This window comes from Hakea prostrata, chromosome 6, assembly GCF_041222555.1.
Source record: "Hakea prostrata isolate BN-2017 chromosome 6, UWA_Hpros_2, whole genome shotgun sequence".
Lineage (NCBI taxonomy): Eukaryota > Viridiplantae > Streptophyta > Magnoliopsida > Proteales > Proteaceae > Hakea > Hakea prostrata.
The window spans coordinates 33813966-33833159 of record NC_142605.1 but is presented as its reverse complement, the minus strand read 5'-3'; the positions used below and the strand labels follow the sequence as shown (position 1 = coordinate 33833159).

General features: G+C 37.2%; 1 protein-coding gene across 2 annotated transcripts; it reads right to left on the bottom strand.

Annotated features, from left to right (window-relative positions):
- Positions 1 to 5336: 5336 nt before the first annotated feature.
- On the bottom strand, positions 5337 to 18647 carry LOC149013489 (E3 ubiquitin protein ligase RIN2-like). 2 transcript variants are annotated; one of them, XM_089159179.1, is made up of 13 exons: positions 18367 to 18647; positions 17507 to 17916; positions 16099 to 16176; positions 11503 to 11589; positions 11273 to 11394; positions 9415 to 9511; positions 9188 to 9293; positions 8563 to 8720; positions 8310 to 8447; positions 8161 to 8228; positions 7818 to 8048; positions 7344 to 7725; positions 5337 to 6419 (listed from the first exon to the last, which is right to left on the bottom strand). In XM_089159179.1, the coding sequence occupies exons 2-13, from the start codon at positions 17741 to 17743 to the stop codon at positions 6363 to 6365; spliced, it is 1761 nt and encodes a 586-aa protein (XP_089015305.1). In that variant the 5' UTR covers positions 17744 to 17916; positions 18367 to 18647; the 3' UTR covers positions 5337 to 6362. The 2 variants fall into 2 exon arrangements, with proteins under 2 accessions (XP_089015305.1, XP_089015304.1); XM_089159178.1 differs by having other exon boundaries at positions 18421 to 18647.
- Between the last annotated feature and the right edge of the window lie 547 nt (positions 18648 to 19194).

Below are 19194 nucleotides of genomic sequence, written 5' to 3'. Positions count from 1 at the left end.
GGCAAAAAACTTACAAACAATACCGGATAGAATGGCGAGGAAGTTGGCATGTTGAAAATCAACAAATTTATCAATAAGGGCAAATTAGAAATACAACGTACCCTTGTGTCTAGAGATAATTATACCTACAACCCATGGAATTTCTTCTATTAAAATGTCCCCATGTGTCTAAAATTTAAAATAAAAAAATATTTGCCTTTATTGAATAATTCTTGTAGAAGAGAAAAGAAAATTGAAAGGCAATTCTTGTAAATACTCAAGAGTTCGCCTTGTAGTCTCTACATCTCCTTCTCTGGTTGTCTTCGGTGTGTTTCTCGCTGGTGGGAATGCTCAGATTGGCCTTAATAGCATGTGATGGCATTTGGCCTTGATAGTATGAGATTACATTGATAGTCAGCCTACTATCTAGTCTTAAGTATTGCCTCAATTGAGGCCCTAACACAACAAGGAAAATTTTCCGTCGCAAAAGCCTTTGAGTGTCGTATATACAATTTTCCACAACCTTTACCAAAAAATATATTTCAGTCGTATATACATTATTTAGGTTCTCCCCCTTCCTTTACCCCCCCCCCCCTAAAATCTTCTCCCTTGCTCTACCCTTCCTAACTCCCCTACTACCCGGTCCTTTGCCCCCTATAAATGGGCTTCCCTTGCGTCTAGTACCCCCCGATCAGCTCCATGCTAGGAACCCCTCTCTTCTCTAACCCCATAACCATGCTCAAAGGTCATCTTGCCTTTGCCCATTTATGCATAGATGTCACTGTAGAGATCCCTATTCCTTTTCTGATCTACATCAATGAAGAAAATGGTCACAACTTTATGCATGAGGTGAAATATGATTGAAAGCCCCTGCCTTTCGTGTAAAGGTTTTGGTTATTTTCCTCACACAGTGGACAACCCGAGGGTCTCTGGCCTTGTTTCGTTGGTCTTTGAAGAGGTTCTCCTCTCAACCTGCAGCTGGCAAACCCTCCTGTTGGCAGCAAGTCTTATCACCGACATCCTTGGAGCCGTGTAGCTTCCAAGCATCCACGAACGGATCCAATCAGTCAAAACTGCTTTGCCCCTCTGTCAGATGATGATAACTCCTTAGACTCCTCTTGCTTGTAAACAGATCAGTGATATCTCAATATGTACGGCCAATCCCATTGCACTACAGCTTCTACCTCCTAATTGATAACCATGATCTAATGCCCTACCATCAGCAACATTGCTCTGCCCCATTTTAACTCTGTAGTCACTTGCCTTTTACATGATTCCCCTTTGCTTTAGCCCCTTCTTTCCTCTTGTGGCTCTCTTCCATTTCCCCATCCTCTGTCGCATACCTTGGTGTCTGATCCCATCCCTCTTCATGAAAGCATGCTTCTTTCTCTTGCTAACATCTCTCTCCGACCTCTTGTTCTTTCTGTCTCCCTCTTTTGGGCTCTCTAGTGAACCCTCCCCCAATCTTGCCTTCTTGGCCACCTTTCTATAACATAATTATCATGTCTTTAGTATATTACCTTTTGAGCTGTTAGTAATCATCATTATGGCATTTTGCTATAGAGATCTCCTAGGTAGCAACTATTTAACACCAAGAGCAGTTTGGGTTTGACATGCTGATGGCCATCAGATTTATGAGTTGAACTTTGTATTTCACTATAATAATATGCACTATGTCCTGCTAACATCTCTTCTTTTTCTAATTCTGTCAGGATATTTCTCCCTGATTCTGGCAGCCTCGGCACGTCTCTTCTCTGTGAATAATAAGGGGAGAAGTTATCACTCCACCATATTAAAAACAAAATAACCAATTAACACAAACACCCATACATACCCAGGTCATGCTCTTGCTTGAAGTAACTCTTTGCCATTCCTTCTTGAAAGTGTTGCTAAAGTAAAATTAAACCTATAACCAAATTAGCATATTAACACAAAATAATCAAAAGTTGTTCAAATATTTCGGGGAAATAAAATCACAAAATCCTTCGCAACTGAACAACAAAATCAAAAAGTTGGAGAAGCAAAAGACTAATCAAACAGCAATAAAGTTGTAAATTATTCAATGACAGATTGCGATCAAAACTCATCAAAAACAGGAAAAGATTACTATTACTACGACTAATCAAGAACACACCAACTCCAGCAGAGAACCAACAGAAAAACCCAATTAACTCTAAAATCGATTATCGAAGAAATAAAAACAGAAACCGATGCAGAAAGTTGGATAGAAATTCAGATACAGGAAAAGATAGATTACTACTACGACTAATCAAGAGCAAACCAATTTCAGCAAAGGACCAAGAGAACAATCCAATTAACTCCAAAACCGATTGTCGAAGAAATAAAAACAGAAATTGAAGCAGATAGAAGGATAGAAAAATCACATACGTAAAGAGAAAACAAAAACCTAACCTTTTGTTTTGGAAAAAAAAAGGAGAGAACACGATTATGATTGAGCAGAAAGGAGACGGAACCTAAAATATTAATAACAATAAGAGGAAGTGATGAGAGTCGGAGCAGTGTTCCAGTGCCTGCTCCAAGATTTAAATTTTTATGCTTAAATTAAATCTTCACCGTTCATTATAGGAGCATGTGTAATAGATACCAACTTAAATGATACTAAATCGATTTTCTCACCTAACTCAAATGGTTCAAGCGATTCAAACCCTTGCTAATGGACCAAAGGAATCAATCGAGAGGTGGATTCCATCTTCAACAAAGGTTGACGACACCCTCCAGAAAAACTGGAAAAACCTTGAGCTCCTGTTTTTCCCAGCGTTCAATAATCGGTGATGGTGTCAGAGGAAAAAGGTCAAGGGTTGTTGCAGAGTTGATGGAGTCGGGTGAAATCTCTTGTTTCCTAGTTGTTAAAAAGCTTGCTTCTTGGTTGTTTGAGCCATGGGGGGGAATTCAGATTTGTGGAGAAATCGATTCTGTATTTGTATTTGGTTGGCAGCAATGGTGATGGATTGCCATTGCCGACACACAGCACCGATGGAAGCCCACCACGTCTAATTTGTTTAATATCAGAATCTGAATTTCACTGGGAAGTAGGTCAATGGTACTACTAGGGATATTATTCTTAACACTAGAAATTGAAATCTTCTTCAACCGCTGTCTACTACTTGAGGAGTAGCATCTGGATGGGGAATCCATGGAAGCAATGCTAAGGTCCAAACAAATGTTTTTCTCATTAGCATGGGTTTGAGTCGCTTGAACCATTTGAGTTAGGTGAGAAAACCGGTTTAGTATCACTTAAGTTGGTATTTATTACACATGTCTCTAATGGACGGTGAAGATTTAATTTAAATATAAAAATTTAAATCGAACCTTTTCAAAGGTTGCCTCCAAGCAAAATCCTCTTTGTGTGATCGTGTCCTCCAAGTTCGCTTCTCGATCTTTGTTTACGTCTTCCCCAATCCATTTTTCATTTGACCATCTATCCCCTAGGCTTAACCAATTCTTTACTTCTTCTCAAGGTATTTGACAAGAATAAATTGGCATCTAGGTCACACAATATATATTTATGAAAGTTTGAAGGTCAGTCTCAAAAAAAAAAATAAAAAAAAAAAATCAAATCCTGGTGTTTTAGAATATTTTTCAGAGCATCCTTTTGAGGTCCTCCCACGAAAGTATTTTTATTTCTTTTTTTGCCACATCTCGGGTAGTTTTGTATTTAATATATCTAGGGCCACAGGTACTCGGCCTCATTTTGTAATTGTAAATGACATTTGACAAAGAGGAAAGAGCTCGAATCCTCAAGTCAGGGTCGTCATCAGTGATGCCAACAGGTCAAAACACCCTCATTGGGGGACAAATTACCCGCCTCAAGGGCAACCTCATTGATTGTATGATAAAATCTTTATATCTTGCATTGATGCACAACCATGATGGTGTATTTTTTTAATTGTTACATTGGTATTGTGTTGAAAAGATTACTTGCAATGGCATGATTTGTTTAAGAGAGGTTCCCCCGCTACACGTGTCGGAGAATTCTATGATGTGATAAATAATTATATTAATAAATAATGGTGGGACAAAACTTCAATGTTTTTTTTTTCTTCAGATAAACAAAAAATTTAGATTTCGTGGGAGAATGAAGAAGCATTAATTTTAATAAAATTAAAAGGGATAATTATTGTGTCTCATGTACTTTGATTTTATTACTAATAAAATTCTATTCTTTACGAAATTATTGTTGCCCCCTTCTTTATAACGGTGTTAAATAGCCATTAAATTTGAATATGTAATGTCAACTTTGTCCTTCATTAAAATCAATAGATGATGCTACCTCATTTATAAAAACCAGATTAAATGTCAATTTTACCCTAAACTTCATTTATTTTGAATTAAAGAAATGGGCAAAATCCAAATCCAATTTAGTTTCCCACCTTCACTAAACTTCATTTATTTTGAATTAAAGAAATAAACAAAATTCAAATCCAAAACTTCATTTATTTTAAATTAAAAAGAAATGAGCAAAATCCAAATCATTTGGTTTCCCACCTTCACTAAGATTCATTTATTTTGAATTAAAGAAAATTGGCAAAATCAAAATTCAATTTGGTTTCCCACCTTCACTAAACTTCATTTATTTTGAAAATATTTCAGGTGATATTCAATTTCCAATTTGAGTTGAATTAGATTTTCCTTCCTTTTCAATTTTTATTTGAGTTTTATTCAATCATTCTTTCTTTATTTGATGGTTTTTTTTTTTAAATAAAACCGATTACTTTTTCTCCACAATTAATTAAGGGTACTACTGTAACTTGACAAAAGAGTAAATAAGTAAAAAGATAAGTGTAAGGGCATTTTGATATTTTTGAGAAAATATAAAGATGCCACATCATCAGTAAACTAACGAAATTATCGGTAAGGGGCATTAGTAAATTATACACAAAGTTAAATGTTGGGTTAATAATTTTGAAAAGTACAAGGATACAAAAGTAATAAAATCAAAACACAGGAAGGCAATAATAATTATCCCAAATTAAAAAGAAAAGAACGAAGACTTGCCATGGCATCTAAATGCCTAACAATGAGCTGCCTACAGTCTGGATTTAGTTTTGTTTTTTCGTTTTTTTGGGTTTCAGTCAATATAGTTCAAAAAATAAAAACCAAAAATCTCGATCTCCATAATTGATCCTCACCATTCGCAGCTCAGCACCGAAGCCAATGCGGGTTTCAAATCATTAAAATCAGTTCAAAAGCAACACTTAGCCTTCTCTAAGTAGAAAAATTCAACGACTCTACTTCAGTTTGTGTTGAACCATGGAAGGGGCACTAGGTCCAGGTCGGTAAGAATTGGTATCTACAGAGCTACAATCAAAATGCAGTCACGCTGAAAAAGGTTCACTCATAATTTTTCTGCTACATAGATCCACCACCATGGCCAGTTCCAACTTCCAGCCAAAATGCAATGCTAAACAAGGTCGTCTCCATTCACGCTTCATTAGAAAAAGAATCTGACCATGCTTTCGGTTGAAGAATCTGATCGGAAGTGGATGATTCACCCAATTCAAAAGAATGGCACCACCTACTCTCAATTCCAAATGATAATTTTTTCTTCCTCTTTATATAATCAGTGTCAATCATGTTTCATCTTCATTCTTGCCATGATTTCCCTTTCCCATACCAACTAATAAAATAGCAGAAAATCAATGAAACTAACCTCTCATAGCAAAATCGTTAAGTCTATTAAATCAAAAGAAGGGGGAAGAAGAAGAAGAAGAAAAAAGAAAAATATTTGGCAAAATTTTTGCGGTTCTTTCCGCTTCCATTTCTAATAATGTGGAATGTACAACCAAAACTTGCAATACCGACCGTTACTAAGCAAAACATGTCTCCTGGGTTTTTTCCATGACACATACCTACCCAATAAAATGACACATCAAATTGCTATAACCTTATTCCCCTTCCAAGACTCCACATAGGATCACAGAAAGACAAGATTTGTAGAATGTCAATAATAATGTGATACTTTTGTTAATCTGCAACTTACAAAGCACCAAATATTGTCACAATTTGGTTAGACTCCTATATTAGTAAACATAATGTATTAAACCCTGTTACCCCCATCAACGTGAGAACAGCAATTTATTTTCAAAATAACTCTGAATTGCACAATTTCACGAGCTTTTATCAGAAGCTGCTGATGTAATATATTGACTCCTTATATACAATACCGAGGCATATGGATGAATATAGCCCAAGGAAAAGGAAGAAAAAAAATCATACACAAACAGAAAAAGAAAGAGAGGTTTTGGCAGTAAATCCAAGAGCTCTGACCTTCTGGAATTTAGAATATACACTGCTGCTCCTCCTTGAGTTATCTGAGAAAGGAAATTGGTATCCAAGAACCAAAACATACTGGTAATGAAAAATTATATCTGAAGAAGATTATTCACAGTAACAGCTACAGAATTTGTTCTCCGGAGGTCCTGCAATGGTTGGACAGGTCAGTTAATTTAAGTTGTCAGGCTAGTGATTTAAGTAATTTCAGCTAGTGATTTAAGTAATTTCAAAACTAGCACTTGATTTGCATTCCTATACCTTGACGGGGATATCTAGGAAAAAAAATTTGAATAATTCTGAGAAAAAATATTATCCAATCTAAATAAATATCCAACAACTAATAAACCAAATTAAATAACTACTGATCTTCAATATTGTTGAAGATTCAACAAGTTCTAAGAAATGAGATTCACGAGACTGACAAAAAGAGACAAAAGTATTGAGAGAATAATAATTGCCACTCCCCACAAGTCAGGATGTAACAAATAAATTTTTAAAAGAAGGGCAAACTCGGTGCCGGAGGCTTCCGCACAAGCAGAGTTCAAGGGGACAATTTCCCAGCACAGCCTTACCTCAACAATTTTGCTGAGAGGCTGTTTCAGTACTTTGACCTCAGGCTACAACTGTGACAAAGGAACAGAACCTACATCCGAATTTGAAAAACCAAATTCAGTTCGTATTAGTACTCATTCCATATTTGGCCATGAAATTTACGGATCAGATCACATCTCTATTTTTAAGTGCCAATGCATTGATTAATGAGCACATGCAATATTGGCCAACGAGCTCCTCTCTATGGTCAACCGTTAAACTCTTTTCAGAGCATAACAATTCCCAATAAGGATAAGAAAGAGGGGGTTTGGACAATAATTCAATGAGTCTGAGAGACACCACTGAATCCAAGGACATGGCACTGGATGCGAAGTCTTTAAAAATCTTATCTTAGCAATGCCATCAATAAGGTTGTCAGGCTTGGAGTACATAACACAAAGCTAGAACAATCAATTCAATAAAAACATTTAGAAACTATCAAGCTAATCGATGAGTTAAAACTTAAAACTAGAGAATACCTGAAAAATTAATTCATCAGGAATATGTGGCAGCACCTCCCGTACTGTGTTAGCCATTGCAAGTATACTTGATATATTGTCATTAGCAGAGGGAGAGACACTTCTAAAAGTTAAACCACCACTATTTCCAGCATATCCTCCAGCAGTTGGAACGGATGGAACAGAGGAACCTGGAATAGCCGAAGGGTGGGCCACAGACCAAAGGCTCCAAGGGGAGTCTTCAAGAGCAGTCTGGGCATAATTTTCGCCTACTGATGTGAGGTGTCTCACCATCATCTGAACTCTGCCCAGTCCAGCTGATCTAACTGCAGTAGAAGGGCCAGCACCATCAAGGCCCTGGCTTGGCCAAGGATGAACCCAACTTGAATCAAGCCCCACCCCCCTAAAAAACATGCAAAAGATATCAATGATTATTAAATGAGTAGCCACATGCAGTCAATTTGAATAAGTAGAACAAAAGCAAAGGAACTGAACCTCCATGGGAAGCTTTCTGAGGGGTTCAGTTGCAGGTTTGACAATGCCCCAACAGGAAGTGCATGTCCAGATGTGTTTTGCCACTCTGATCCTGAACCTATTTGATGAGCAAGCTGCTCATTATCTGTAACATCTCCCAAATGGGGACTAGTATTTTCTTCTGGTCTCACCACAAACAGTGGCCTTCGACATGTAGGGCAGGAATAAGTCTCGCTCAGACCCTGATCCAACCTGGAATTGTTAACAAAAAAAGGCAGTCAGCAGAAAATTAAACTTTACCATGATTGCAATTAACCAAAGTAAGGGTTATTTATGATGAAAAGTTAAGATCAACAGATCATACCAAGACCGCAAGCATGCAAGATGAAAAAGGTGACTGCAAGATAGCCTTTTAGCCTTTGCCATCGGTTCCTGTTATTCAAACTTTGTCAAGTCCAGAAGTCCCAGCTGTGAAACAGAAATTGAGCACCAATGTAGAAAAGTGAATCTTACTTTACAAATAGCACATTCATCATCATATGCTTGTATCTCTTCAGAAGTCGCATCAGGAAGAGCCTCATGCAGGGCACTTAGAGCTAACTTCAGCTTGACAAATCCTCTAATTCGCTTAAATATGGTACTAGCCAAAGCCTGTTCATGGTACTTGGGTCAATAATAAAAAGTAACATGAACTGCAACATCATCAAGATTCAAATCAGAGTGTTGATGCTTGATAGAGAAAAAAGAAGTTAACAACAGTACTCACGCGTATATTTAGGAAAAGGAATGCATCCACAATATGGAATGCCATGCCATGAAGCCACCAAATATGCAAGTAATGACCAAGGGCCGTTAACAAGGTCATCATGTCTAGGAAAAAACCAAAATTCCGAATAAGAATGCCCTTCCATTCCCATAAAGAACCTACAGTCAATACTTCCCGGTCAGAAAACACAACCAAAGCAATTTCAGAAACAACATTTAATAGAACTACAAGATACATTATCTGCCAACACATACTGCACCAGGCCGCACCAGGGGGGAGGGGTACACAATACCATTGAAACATTGAAAATAGTTATTCCTGCATCCTCTATTCTAATTTTCTACTCTTGATCCAAAGAAAAAAAAGAATAGAAACAGAGAGTCCACCACCAAGCACCACCATTTGCTATGTCAACCCAAGAGTTAGAACAATTTGAGACCTTTATGTGTATTATATATTTAAATGAACATATAATAAGTTGCTAGCCTTTTCTGTGTCATGAGTTCTGTACTGCTAGAGTTTTTTTATATGCTCTTGTAATAAAGAGCACATTTCTCATTCTCAATTTCTAATAGAGTAACTTCTGAACAAATGCTATTAAGCTGATAAGAAAATTTCTAATTACCTGCTGCTGTTCTATCAAAAAGTTGGGATCCATGACAATCTGTGCTGTTATCTGCTGAATGACGGTGCCATATATCAAGCAACTGAAATCCATGAACCAGAATGGCCTGCAAGTTAATTTGCATTCCAAGGAATCAGTGAGGTTTTGAATTCTCCAGAAGCTTTGAATGACCACTAGAAAGCTTCGAAAAAGAAGGGAGAGAATGAGAAAGAGGTCGAACCTATTACCTGCAATGTCTCGAAAGCAATACCCAGTGGTTCAAAGAACAGCAGCAGAAACATTGTTGAACCCAAGGTTTTGTATATTATAAGACACAACTTTATCCTGTGGGCCAACAATATATAATACATAAGAGACATCAAAGTTGTACCAGGTCCCATAAGACAACATAGCATCATTAAACAACTACGTAAGTGTTTTTGAAAGTAAAAATGAGGCATAAGACTATTATTCATGAGGCTTATAATAATAATGAAAATAAAACTGAAATGAACATTACAAATTTATATTACTTAAAAGAAAGAAATGACCACAGAAGCATAAGCCTAATGAGGCCTACTATGAAACTGTGAGGGTTTCTTGGTTATCATGGACAACCTAACCAACAACATTCAAGATGAGGTCCCATGGTATGCTCTTTGCCGGTGATATCGTTTTGGAAAACAGCTTTGGAATCAAGATGACTCAAGATTAGTAGAATAAACTAGGTGTATATGGTGTGTAACTTCAGCCTATGTGGTGATAGATACATAAATTGTGAACTACAGTTTTAAATACCTAGGTTGAATCATAAATAAAAGAGGCACTGAGATGATGTTTCACATAGAATTGAAGTATGACCATCTGATTTCAAAATATAAATATTTGAACTTCCTCAAACCCCTAAACAAGAACCCTCATATCTTCTAATTTAACCATCCAACCCCAGCCAAACTTGGGGGGATCACCCTTGTACCATTACCTACATTCCCTCCAAGTTTTGCCCTATTCCCATACTTTTTCATCCCATTTCTCAAGGAAATGTCCCATGCCACATTCTAAATCTCTCCAATATTAACACCACATCATCCTTGCTACTCTTTCATTCCAATTAATTCAACCAGGGAATTCAAAAAGTTACTAACCAAATCTATCCTAACCATCAGAATCATCCCATCACAACCCATATCATAAAGAACCCCCCATATCCCATAACCAACAATTCAAGAAACCCTTTCTTGGTCCCATATGTGCTAGTTCTCTTAAAAGACCTTGGAAGAAGTAACCCTCATTAAATTGATGCTACACCAAGTCGGTAAGGCAACACCAAGGCAGATGTCAAGGCAACTGTGGCAAATTGAGGGCCAGTGCCCCTTTCCCCTTCTTTTCTAAAATAAATACACCAAACTTGGGGGGGTTGACTTTTTATCTTTTGGAATCTTATGTATTCAAGTATTTTTATAGGATTCAAATAGGGGATATTTTCTGTTTTATGAAAAACATCTTTAAGTAAATGAAATATCAAATATAAAAAACAGTTTCTTATGTGATATTTGGCATCAACAAATGCCAAATTTGGGACCGCACCGATTACACTTGTGCAAGGGACACTACAGTAAGGCAACAACTGCCTAGGCTGGACACCTAAACGGTGCCATGGCAATGCCTTGACAACTATGATTGGTTCTCGCCCGCCTCACCCTCTTTCAACTTCACATTTCTGTTGATTTTTTAGTCTTATCAGGTATTGTTTGAAGGGCAAAATGGATTCCCCTTCCCCCCCCGGGCGGGTGGAAATAAAGAAAAGAAAAATGGTTGGGGCTTTTTTTTTTTTTCTTTTTTTTTTTGTGTGGGGGGGGGGGGTTTGTTGTTGTTCAATCTTTTACCATTTCACACCTATTGAACTCCATTGCTTCAGATTTTCAGTTACAATGAGCTTTCCTGGGCCCTGTATATTCAGACTTCCACCAAGTAATACACTCTAGAACACGGAAAACAGTATTCTCTGAAAGCAAACTTGTATACGAAAGGACAAATATCTATGAGAAAAATTAGATTTTAAAAGAAAAAGAAAAAAAGAAGAAGAAGCAGGTCATGAAGCCATACCCGAAGAAATCGATGGAGAGAACCAACAAGAAGACCGAGAAAACACGAAAATATGTCCATGGAGTTGCAGAAGGAGATGCATTCAACCGTTCAAGACGGTCTCTAGCCAATGCTTGGAACATCTATGGGACAGATACAGATGTTACAGATAATAAATAAAGAACATATACAATAGTTTCCCGCAAGGGACTAGTAGTATCATCAGCTTCCAACAATGTTATGTCTAATACCTTCAAGGAACAAAGAACTGTCAGCCATGTTAACCACATGCCAGCTTGAAATACTGTTGGAGGGATTACAAATGGAATAAATATCCCCTGCAAAATGCAAATAGGGGAGTACAACAATTATCTACCAATGAATAACAGATGAACAAAAGCATTGCAATTACTTTAAAAAAATCCCTGTACTTTCAGATGCTGTAAAGATTTTTCAGAGATAAATTAGCCTTTTCTAAAGTTAGTGAGTGTAGTATCTGTCAAACCATTGTCATGCAAACCATGCCAGCAAAGATTTAGTGAGTGTAGTATCTGTCAAACCATTGTCATGCAGACCATGCCAGCAAAGACAGTGATCTCAATCAGTTGACAAAAACAAAGCATTGTGAAACCATAGCCTAGATGATACGAACTGAAAACACATCATAACTTAAGTGGTCAGAAAATGTCTGATGACTTGGGAAATGCTTGGAATGATTTACAGCAAGCAAGAAGAATCTCCATTTGGTCTATATTGAACTAGAAAAGCTTATGACAGAGTTCCTGGTGATTTAAATCTGATATGTGTAGGGGAAATGTTTCAAGTACTTCTGAGGACATTATTAAGGATGAATATGATGGTGTAGTGACTAAAGTGAGAACCATTAGGGATTAAGGTAGTGAGTTCCCAATAACAGTTGAGTTACACCAAGGATCAGCATTAAGTCCTCATCCCTTTGTGCTCATCATCGATGAGTTAACTAGAGGCGTCCAAGATGCAGTACCTTGGTGTAAGATTGTCACTGATGACATTACTTTGGCAGATAAGACAACCTAGAATCAATGCCAAACCGAAATCATGGAAGTCAAGCTTGGAATCAAAAGATAAGTAGCACACAAAGACAGCATATATGGCAACTTTGGGATGGATAATGAATCATAGCTGTCACAACATTTTTGCAATTCAAGGTGTTAATAGGGGGAAAAATTAAAAGAAAACAAAAAAGGAAAAAAAAAAACACCAAAGGCCCAGATGGGAGAAAGGGGGGAGGGCACCGGGTGTCCTCTTTAAGAAAAGAGAAAAAAAGAAAGAGATGAAATGGAGATTCCATAAAGTGACCTTTTAGGTATCTTGGATCAATCATCTATGGATGATAATATATAGAAGATGATCTCTCTTGAGGAATTAAAGTGGGTTGGATGAAGTAGAGAGGTGCATATGAAGTGTGATACAATTTTCTGAGGAAAATTTTGTAGGACAGTCATAGGACCAGCTATAATGTATGAGGCAAAGCATTGAGCACTTAAGAAGATTCATGAAGATAAGCCAAGTATAGCAGAGATGAGGATACTAAGATGGATGAGTTACAAAACCAAGAAGGATAAAATAAGGAATCACCATGTTAGAGCTGGTTTGGGGTTGCCTCAATTGAAGATAAGTTATAAGAAAGTTGTTTGAGGTGGTAGGACGAATTTTCCAAAAAAGGCTGCCAGCGCCTCCAATTCAAAGGAATGACTTGAAGGACAAAAGGTACTAAAAGAGCTAAGTACAGGCCTAAAATGACCTAGGGGGACAAGTGAGGAAAGGCACGTGTCATTTAGGTTCCCACCCCTATAGAGTTGACTAGAGAGTAAGGATCCATTCGACCAGCACCATTTAGTTGGGATAAAGCTGAGTAGCTAATGTTATAAAACGCAAAAGAAACGACGATAATAGCCACAAATGTAACCTAGAAGCACCAAAAATTGTTAAAGACAACACAAAACCACATGATACTAACACAGTTCTAGATTGGTAGGAGACCAACTAGAAGCTGATCTGCTTGAAATGGTAGTTTGTCTAGGTCAAGATAACTGATTTTGGTCAAATTAGGATTAGGTTAAGTTGATGTAGGGGGTCAAATTAGGGATAGATTAAGTTGGTCAAGTTTTGATGCATCGCCCCAATAAGATCAAGGTCTTCCGATAGATCACCCTCAAAACTCCTTGTTAGACTAGGTTGAACTAAAATAACTTGTGACTCAACCGCTTAACTCTATCTAGCTCTTACGTAGCCAGCCCAAATTAAATAAAGACTCTAACTTATTCAGGCTCTAACTTATCTCATTAATAAAGTAAATCATTGGTGCAAGCAGCAAACAGGGGCCCTCCAAGAGCCACAAGAGGACCTAGCACCGCGAGGCCCATGCGTAGGCCCCTAAGGGGTTTTTTTTTTCCATGTCTTTTAGTTTTAGTTGTTTATTTCTTTCATTGGATTGTTAATTAAAGAATCCTAATTAGGCTTTTATTTCAGTTAGTGTTTGTAGAGTCTAACTAGGAGTCCAAGAATATTCTAGTGTTGGGTCTCCTAGATCGAGTCTTATTTGGAGTCTTTATGTAATGGCTATAAATTCAAAGCCCACTTTTTATGTAATGGCTATAAATTCAAAGGCCATTGCTACAACAAAGAGTTTATGATCAATGAAATTATCAGAGAGTTTACAGCCAAGGAGGTATCGAGTGGGGTCCTTTTGAGGGGGTAATGTAGATACCGAATTTGATTGATCAAAATAGTACCCAAATAGGACCTTTTCACAGGGAGACAATTGCAAATTTGATGGACTTAAAGTGAAACAAAGTTTAGGTGGGAAAGAGGGCTGAAACTAGAATGGTATTATAACGGGCTGAATAGATCTTCCAATAGGGGCAAAACTATAATGAAGAAATTGACAATAACAATGTAACACGTAACACCCGGGCTTCACACCGCAAGGTGGATCGATTGGATCGAACACCAACCTACCTTGATCAAACACAAGGGTTCTCCAAAGAGGAGGAATGCTAGCAAGCAATTTGATTTCAATTCATAAGTTGTGTCTTCACCACTTAAATAAGTCTCTTTATATAGCATTCTAAAGAGACATAAATATTAATGGCAACATCCAACCACTAGCTAACACCACCTACCTATTAATAACTCAACTACTAGTCTACTACCTAACTCTTGACAAAGGAGAACTCCTTTGACAATGAGTTCTCTTATTTTCAAACTAAAGCCCCTTTTATTGACTTTCTAAAAACTAGACTTAGGCTTAGATCTAGACCATGAAGTTCAACATATGTGGGCTAACTTTAACCCACTAAAACAGCCCTAGCCCATGAAAGCCATGGGTTGATTCAGGTGACAACTTTAGGCCTTTGATGGGCCTAACCCAATGGGTTTCTTCTTTCGTAAATATGTCTTCAATTCTGCATTAGGGGGACCCTGCAGTTGTCCAAGATTCTCTTTCTTTGAAATCTTGAAGCCTGCATTCTGCCTGCGTTTTCAGCAAGAGGTCACAGCTTTCCTTCACATCAAGAATCCTTCAACAAGTAAGTTAAACCCCTTTCCCAACCCCTGCCCTGATTCTTCATTCCACTCATCTCCCTCCACCCTGCAGCCACCCTTCTCACTCAAATTCTGACCAAGAAACCCCAAGAACCCTGCTGTCCCAATCCACAGTCCAAAAATACAGCTTCTAGACCTCCTTCTAGGATACCTATAACCTTTGGCCAATAGCTCAGCCCTCTACCTCCTAAAGCAGCCCTTTCCCATCTTGTGCAACCAAGAAAAAGAAAGTGAGCAAGATTGGTCAAGAACTTCATTCCCCTCTAGCGGCAAGCTTCCCATTGCCCCATTCCCCAAAATTAAACCTTTTCCCAGTCCTATTCCATTGTGTTAAAACCATAATTTTATTTCCTTCTCAACCGATCCAAGTTTTTGTTAATACAAACTTTCCTAAACCTTAGACATCCCAAAACCAACCCACTTAGAGGTTGTTAAGACCTCAAAAAAAACCTCCCTAACCCATCACAAAACTCTAGAAATATTGCTATGGGAGAAAGAATTGACCCATAAACCGTTCCATTCTCCTTGGTTGCATCAATCATGTATTCCTTCTTCTAACCCATATAACCCAAAGTCCCAAAGCAACTTTACACTAGATCTATCCTCTCTGATTCATCTAAGTGTCAAAATAGGTTTAAAGTGACATATCATTGTCATTATCTAAAGGTAACAATATCTTGCACATGTTTTTGAATACATATAGAACATCACAGTATGACACTATTACATTCATCATAATACAATTTGTGACTCAAACTAAAAAGGCCAAAAACTAAGGTTACAAATTACTTGACACCTAGACGGGTGTAATAAGAAAATCCTTGCATATATTATGGGATCAAGTGGCAAGAGAGAACCCTAAAGGTGCAACAAAAAGTATAAAGAGTGTAATCCTTCAGTAGAGATGCAGACACCAGAGCACTCTGGACACTGAAGCAATATGCACAACGGTTGTGGGCATTTACATTCTAAAACGTACTGCATGAGACATGAAGATTAAGAGTTTATTTTGTGATCTATTTGGTTGACCAGACTCATGCACATCTATGTACAGGCTATGTACAGGAAGCCAAGAATTTGATGAGATCATGAGAGAGGAGATTTTGTAATTAGTATCTGCTTATTCTTCCTTAGAGACCACAATGCTTGGTATTTCCTCTACGTTCCTTTAACATTGAAAGGTTTCAGCATAGTGGAGTTGCACCAAATGGGATACTTCTTTTATTAGCTAATAAAAAAATAAAAATAACAACAGTAATCACCTTGTAAACGACATAGTAAATAAGGCGCTCTACCAGTTTTCGAGCCTCCGATGGGTACAGTTTCACAAAAAATATAGTCTGCAAGCACAGCCGGAGAAGATATTTTATCAGAGTGATGAAATATAAGATTATCCAAACCCAAATAAAATGCATCAAAGACATTATTATGTGTTTGGGATATAAAGAAAGAAAGAAGAGGATATTTACTAAAGATAATCCACATGTTCTCCAAATAGCCCACTTAAAAAGGCATTTGTATAAGAAAGCCTTGATAGCCATAAAAAACAAATAGGTGGATAAATTCAGAAGAGAAAAAATAGCAAGAGCAAAGGAAGAACTAATAAAGAGATAAGATGAATATGACCAAGGAGGCAAGGATTCTCCCCAACTAAAACAAGGCATCTCACCTAACAACATGGTATCTAGTTGGGTTCCACTACTTTCTCACAGTTATCAGTATAAAACTAGAAGTTCATTCAACTTCTCTAACTTGTTCAAAATGCTTAACACGACATTTTTACGGAGAGGTTGAGAGGGTACCAAAAAATCATTGGACTTTCTCCTAGATAATTTGACCATTCAATAAGCTAGACATTACCAAAAACTTACTCAACCGTCACTGAACTATCTTATTGAATAAATTTATCCTCCAAGGCTTCAAAACAATAATGTAACTGTACGCCAAACCAGCAAGTGTTGTTGTCATCTTAATCAACACTCAACACAGAGTCAGCAGAGCAAGAGAAGTTGTGGAGTGTATGCTCAGTGCAATACCTGTGGAGAAGTGCAGTTGTTGGTATTGCAGTCTACTGTGCATGTGACATGGCAGAAGACATCATCACTTCAACAGAGGCTTACCGTATTATGCGAGTTGTTGTTTGAGTATGTTACGCATGTTGTTGTCACATGCTCAATATAAAATATTTTGTAAGTATAATAAAAATACAAATTAAAAGTAGAAGAGCAGACCAACAATAGAAGACATACCAGAAGAAAATTGGAGATTGACCCATGATCATATCATTTTTAGTTTCATTCTGTTTGAGAATCATACAGGACTGTGGGGAGATTGACCCATGATCAAATCATTTTTAGTTTCATTCTGTTTGAGAATCATACAGGACTGACTGTATATACTCCCATGGTTATATCTATATATTTCCGAGAATCTCATTTAAAGTTTCACCTTGTGAGAAAAGCCATATTATGAACTTAGGTAGCAAAACCAAAAGGCTATGGAAGTCAGCAACACACTCTAATTAATTAACATAATACAATTCAAGTACAACACTACCACCTATAAACCTTGTTTTACTCTACATATGCATAGTTAGTTAAGCAATCAAATGAAATATCCCACTCACGCACATCAATTTACCCAAGTTCTCTGTCCATGAATAAATTTTACCTTCAGACACAGAATGACTAAAATGAAGACGTTGAGTACAAAGTTTGCTAGGAGAGCCATTGTAACGTGTGAACCCAAAAGCAGCTCCAATGCATGGCCTGCGTTACCTGAATGAACATCATTGCCAATGGAGCCATCTAATTTGAGTTGGTATAGTTTGAACTCTGTCCACCATTCAAGCCCTACCAAGCTTAGCACCGTACTGAGTGCTGATACTACCAAGTAACTGACACCCATTTTTTAAATAATTGCAACCTCTTTACAAGGACCAGCCCCTCAAAAGTATCATAAGATCAGAAGCAGCACGACTACTGGGACACCATCAGTTGAGAAAGAATAGATGGCGAATAGTTAAAACACCAACAAACTTAAAATAACATAGCCTTCTCCTTAATTGCACTGAAGAAAACCTGCAAGGTAATATAAAATCGATTCGTCAACGTCTGTTTCCCAATAAAATCATCCTTAATCAGTGTTGAAATCAGCTCAAAGAACGAGAAAAGAAAAATCGAACATCAGAAAGCAAAGATTTAACACGAGAGCAATTCAATGAAATTACTCGGTCAACAAAGCATGACAATGAACATCAATTAACATATCTCGTGTTCAATCCCTCGAAAACATTAAATCGTTATTTAAAGACATAAAAAACCACCACAGAATAAATCACATAATCCATGAACAATTTAGTAAGCATTTATAATGCGTAAACGCCATATACCAACCAAGCATCAAACAGGAAACCAAATCCACCTAAAAAAGCGTAAATTCTACCATCTAGACCAATAAAACATTAAAAACGAAACACTAAGAACAGATGCTGAAATTTAGAGAAAGAAAATAATGAAATTTTTAAGCACCGGCTTCTCAAGGAAGAATAGTCGATGACTGTCTGGCAGGGTTTTCTGTTTTACCTCTCTCGAAACTCGACTATGGAGATGGAGGGAGAGAGAAGACGAGACGATCCTAAATCTTCTGCTGCTTCTGTAATGCCAAATATCCCATTCGCCTTGCCTTGTTGTCTTCGTTTCGCATCGTTCTTGTTTCTGAAAACCCCCTTTTACCTTCCTTCCTTCCAGTTTGGATCCTCAATTGGGAGAGAGGGGCTCTCGCCTCTCAGTGAAAGAGCATAGAATTTAGTCACGTGATTTTAGGCCTTCTTGCATCAATTCTTATTCTCATTTTTTCACATTTTCCGTTTTCTTTCATGTGTGTCGGATTCATTTTAAGATTATTGTTTTCTTTCATGTGTGTCGGATTCATTTTAAGATTACTCTTGTCTGAAACAATAAAAAAATAGTTAATGCAGGGTTGGTTGAATGGTAAATATCTATATTTTTAAGTAGAGAGATTATCGGTTCAACCCTTGTAGATTTAGAACTTAGCTACATTCCTAATACCCAATTAGTACAAAGTCTTGTTTTACTTATATTTAAATTTTTACATGTCAACATTTATAATAATGAGTTTTACGAGCCCAGTAAAAACGATCAGTCAAACCAAATAAATCATTTTGCATCCATTTATCACGCTAAAGTATCATGATATTATGCATTTCAGTTTTCATTTTATTTTTCTCTCCCTTTTTCTTTATTAGTCCAAACCTAAGTTCTACTAGTAGAGATGACACCATCAGTTTAAACCACACAAGTGACTTTAGTTTTAATCTTAGTTTTAGAAGTTATCAT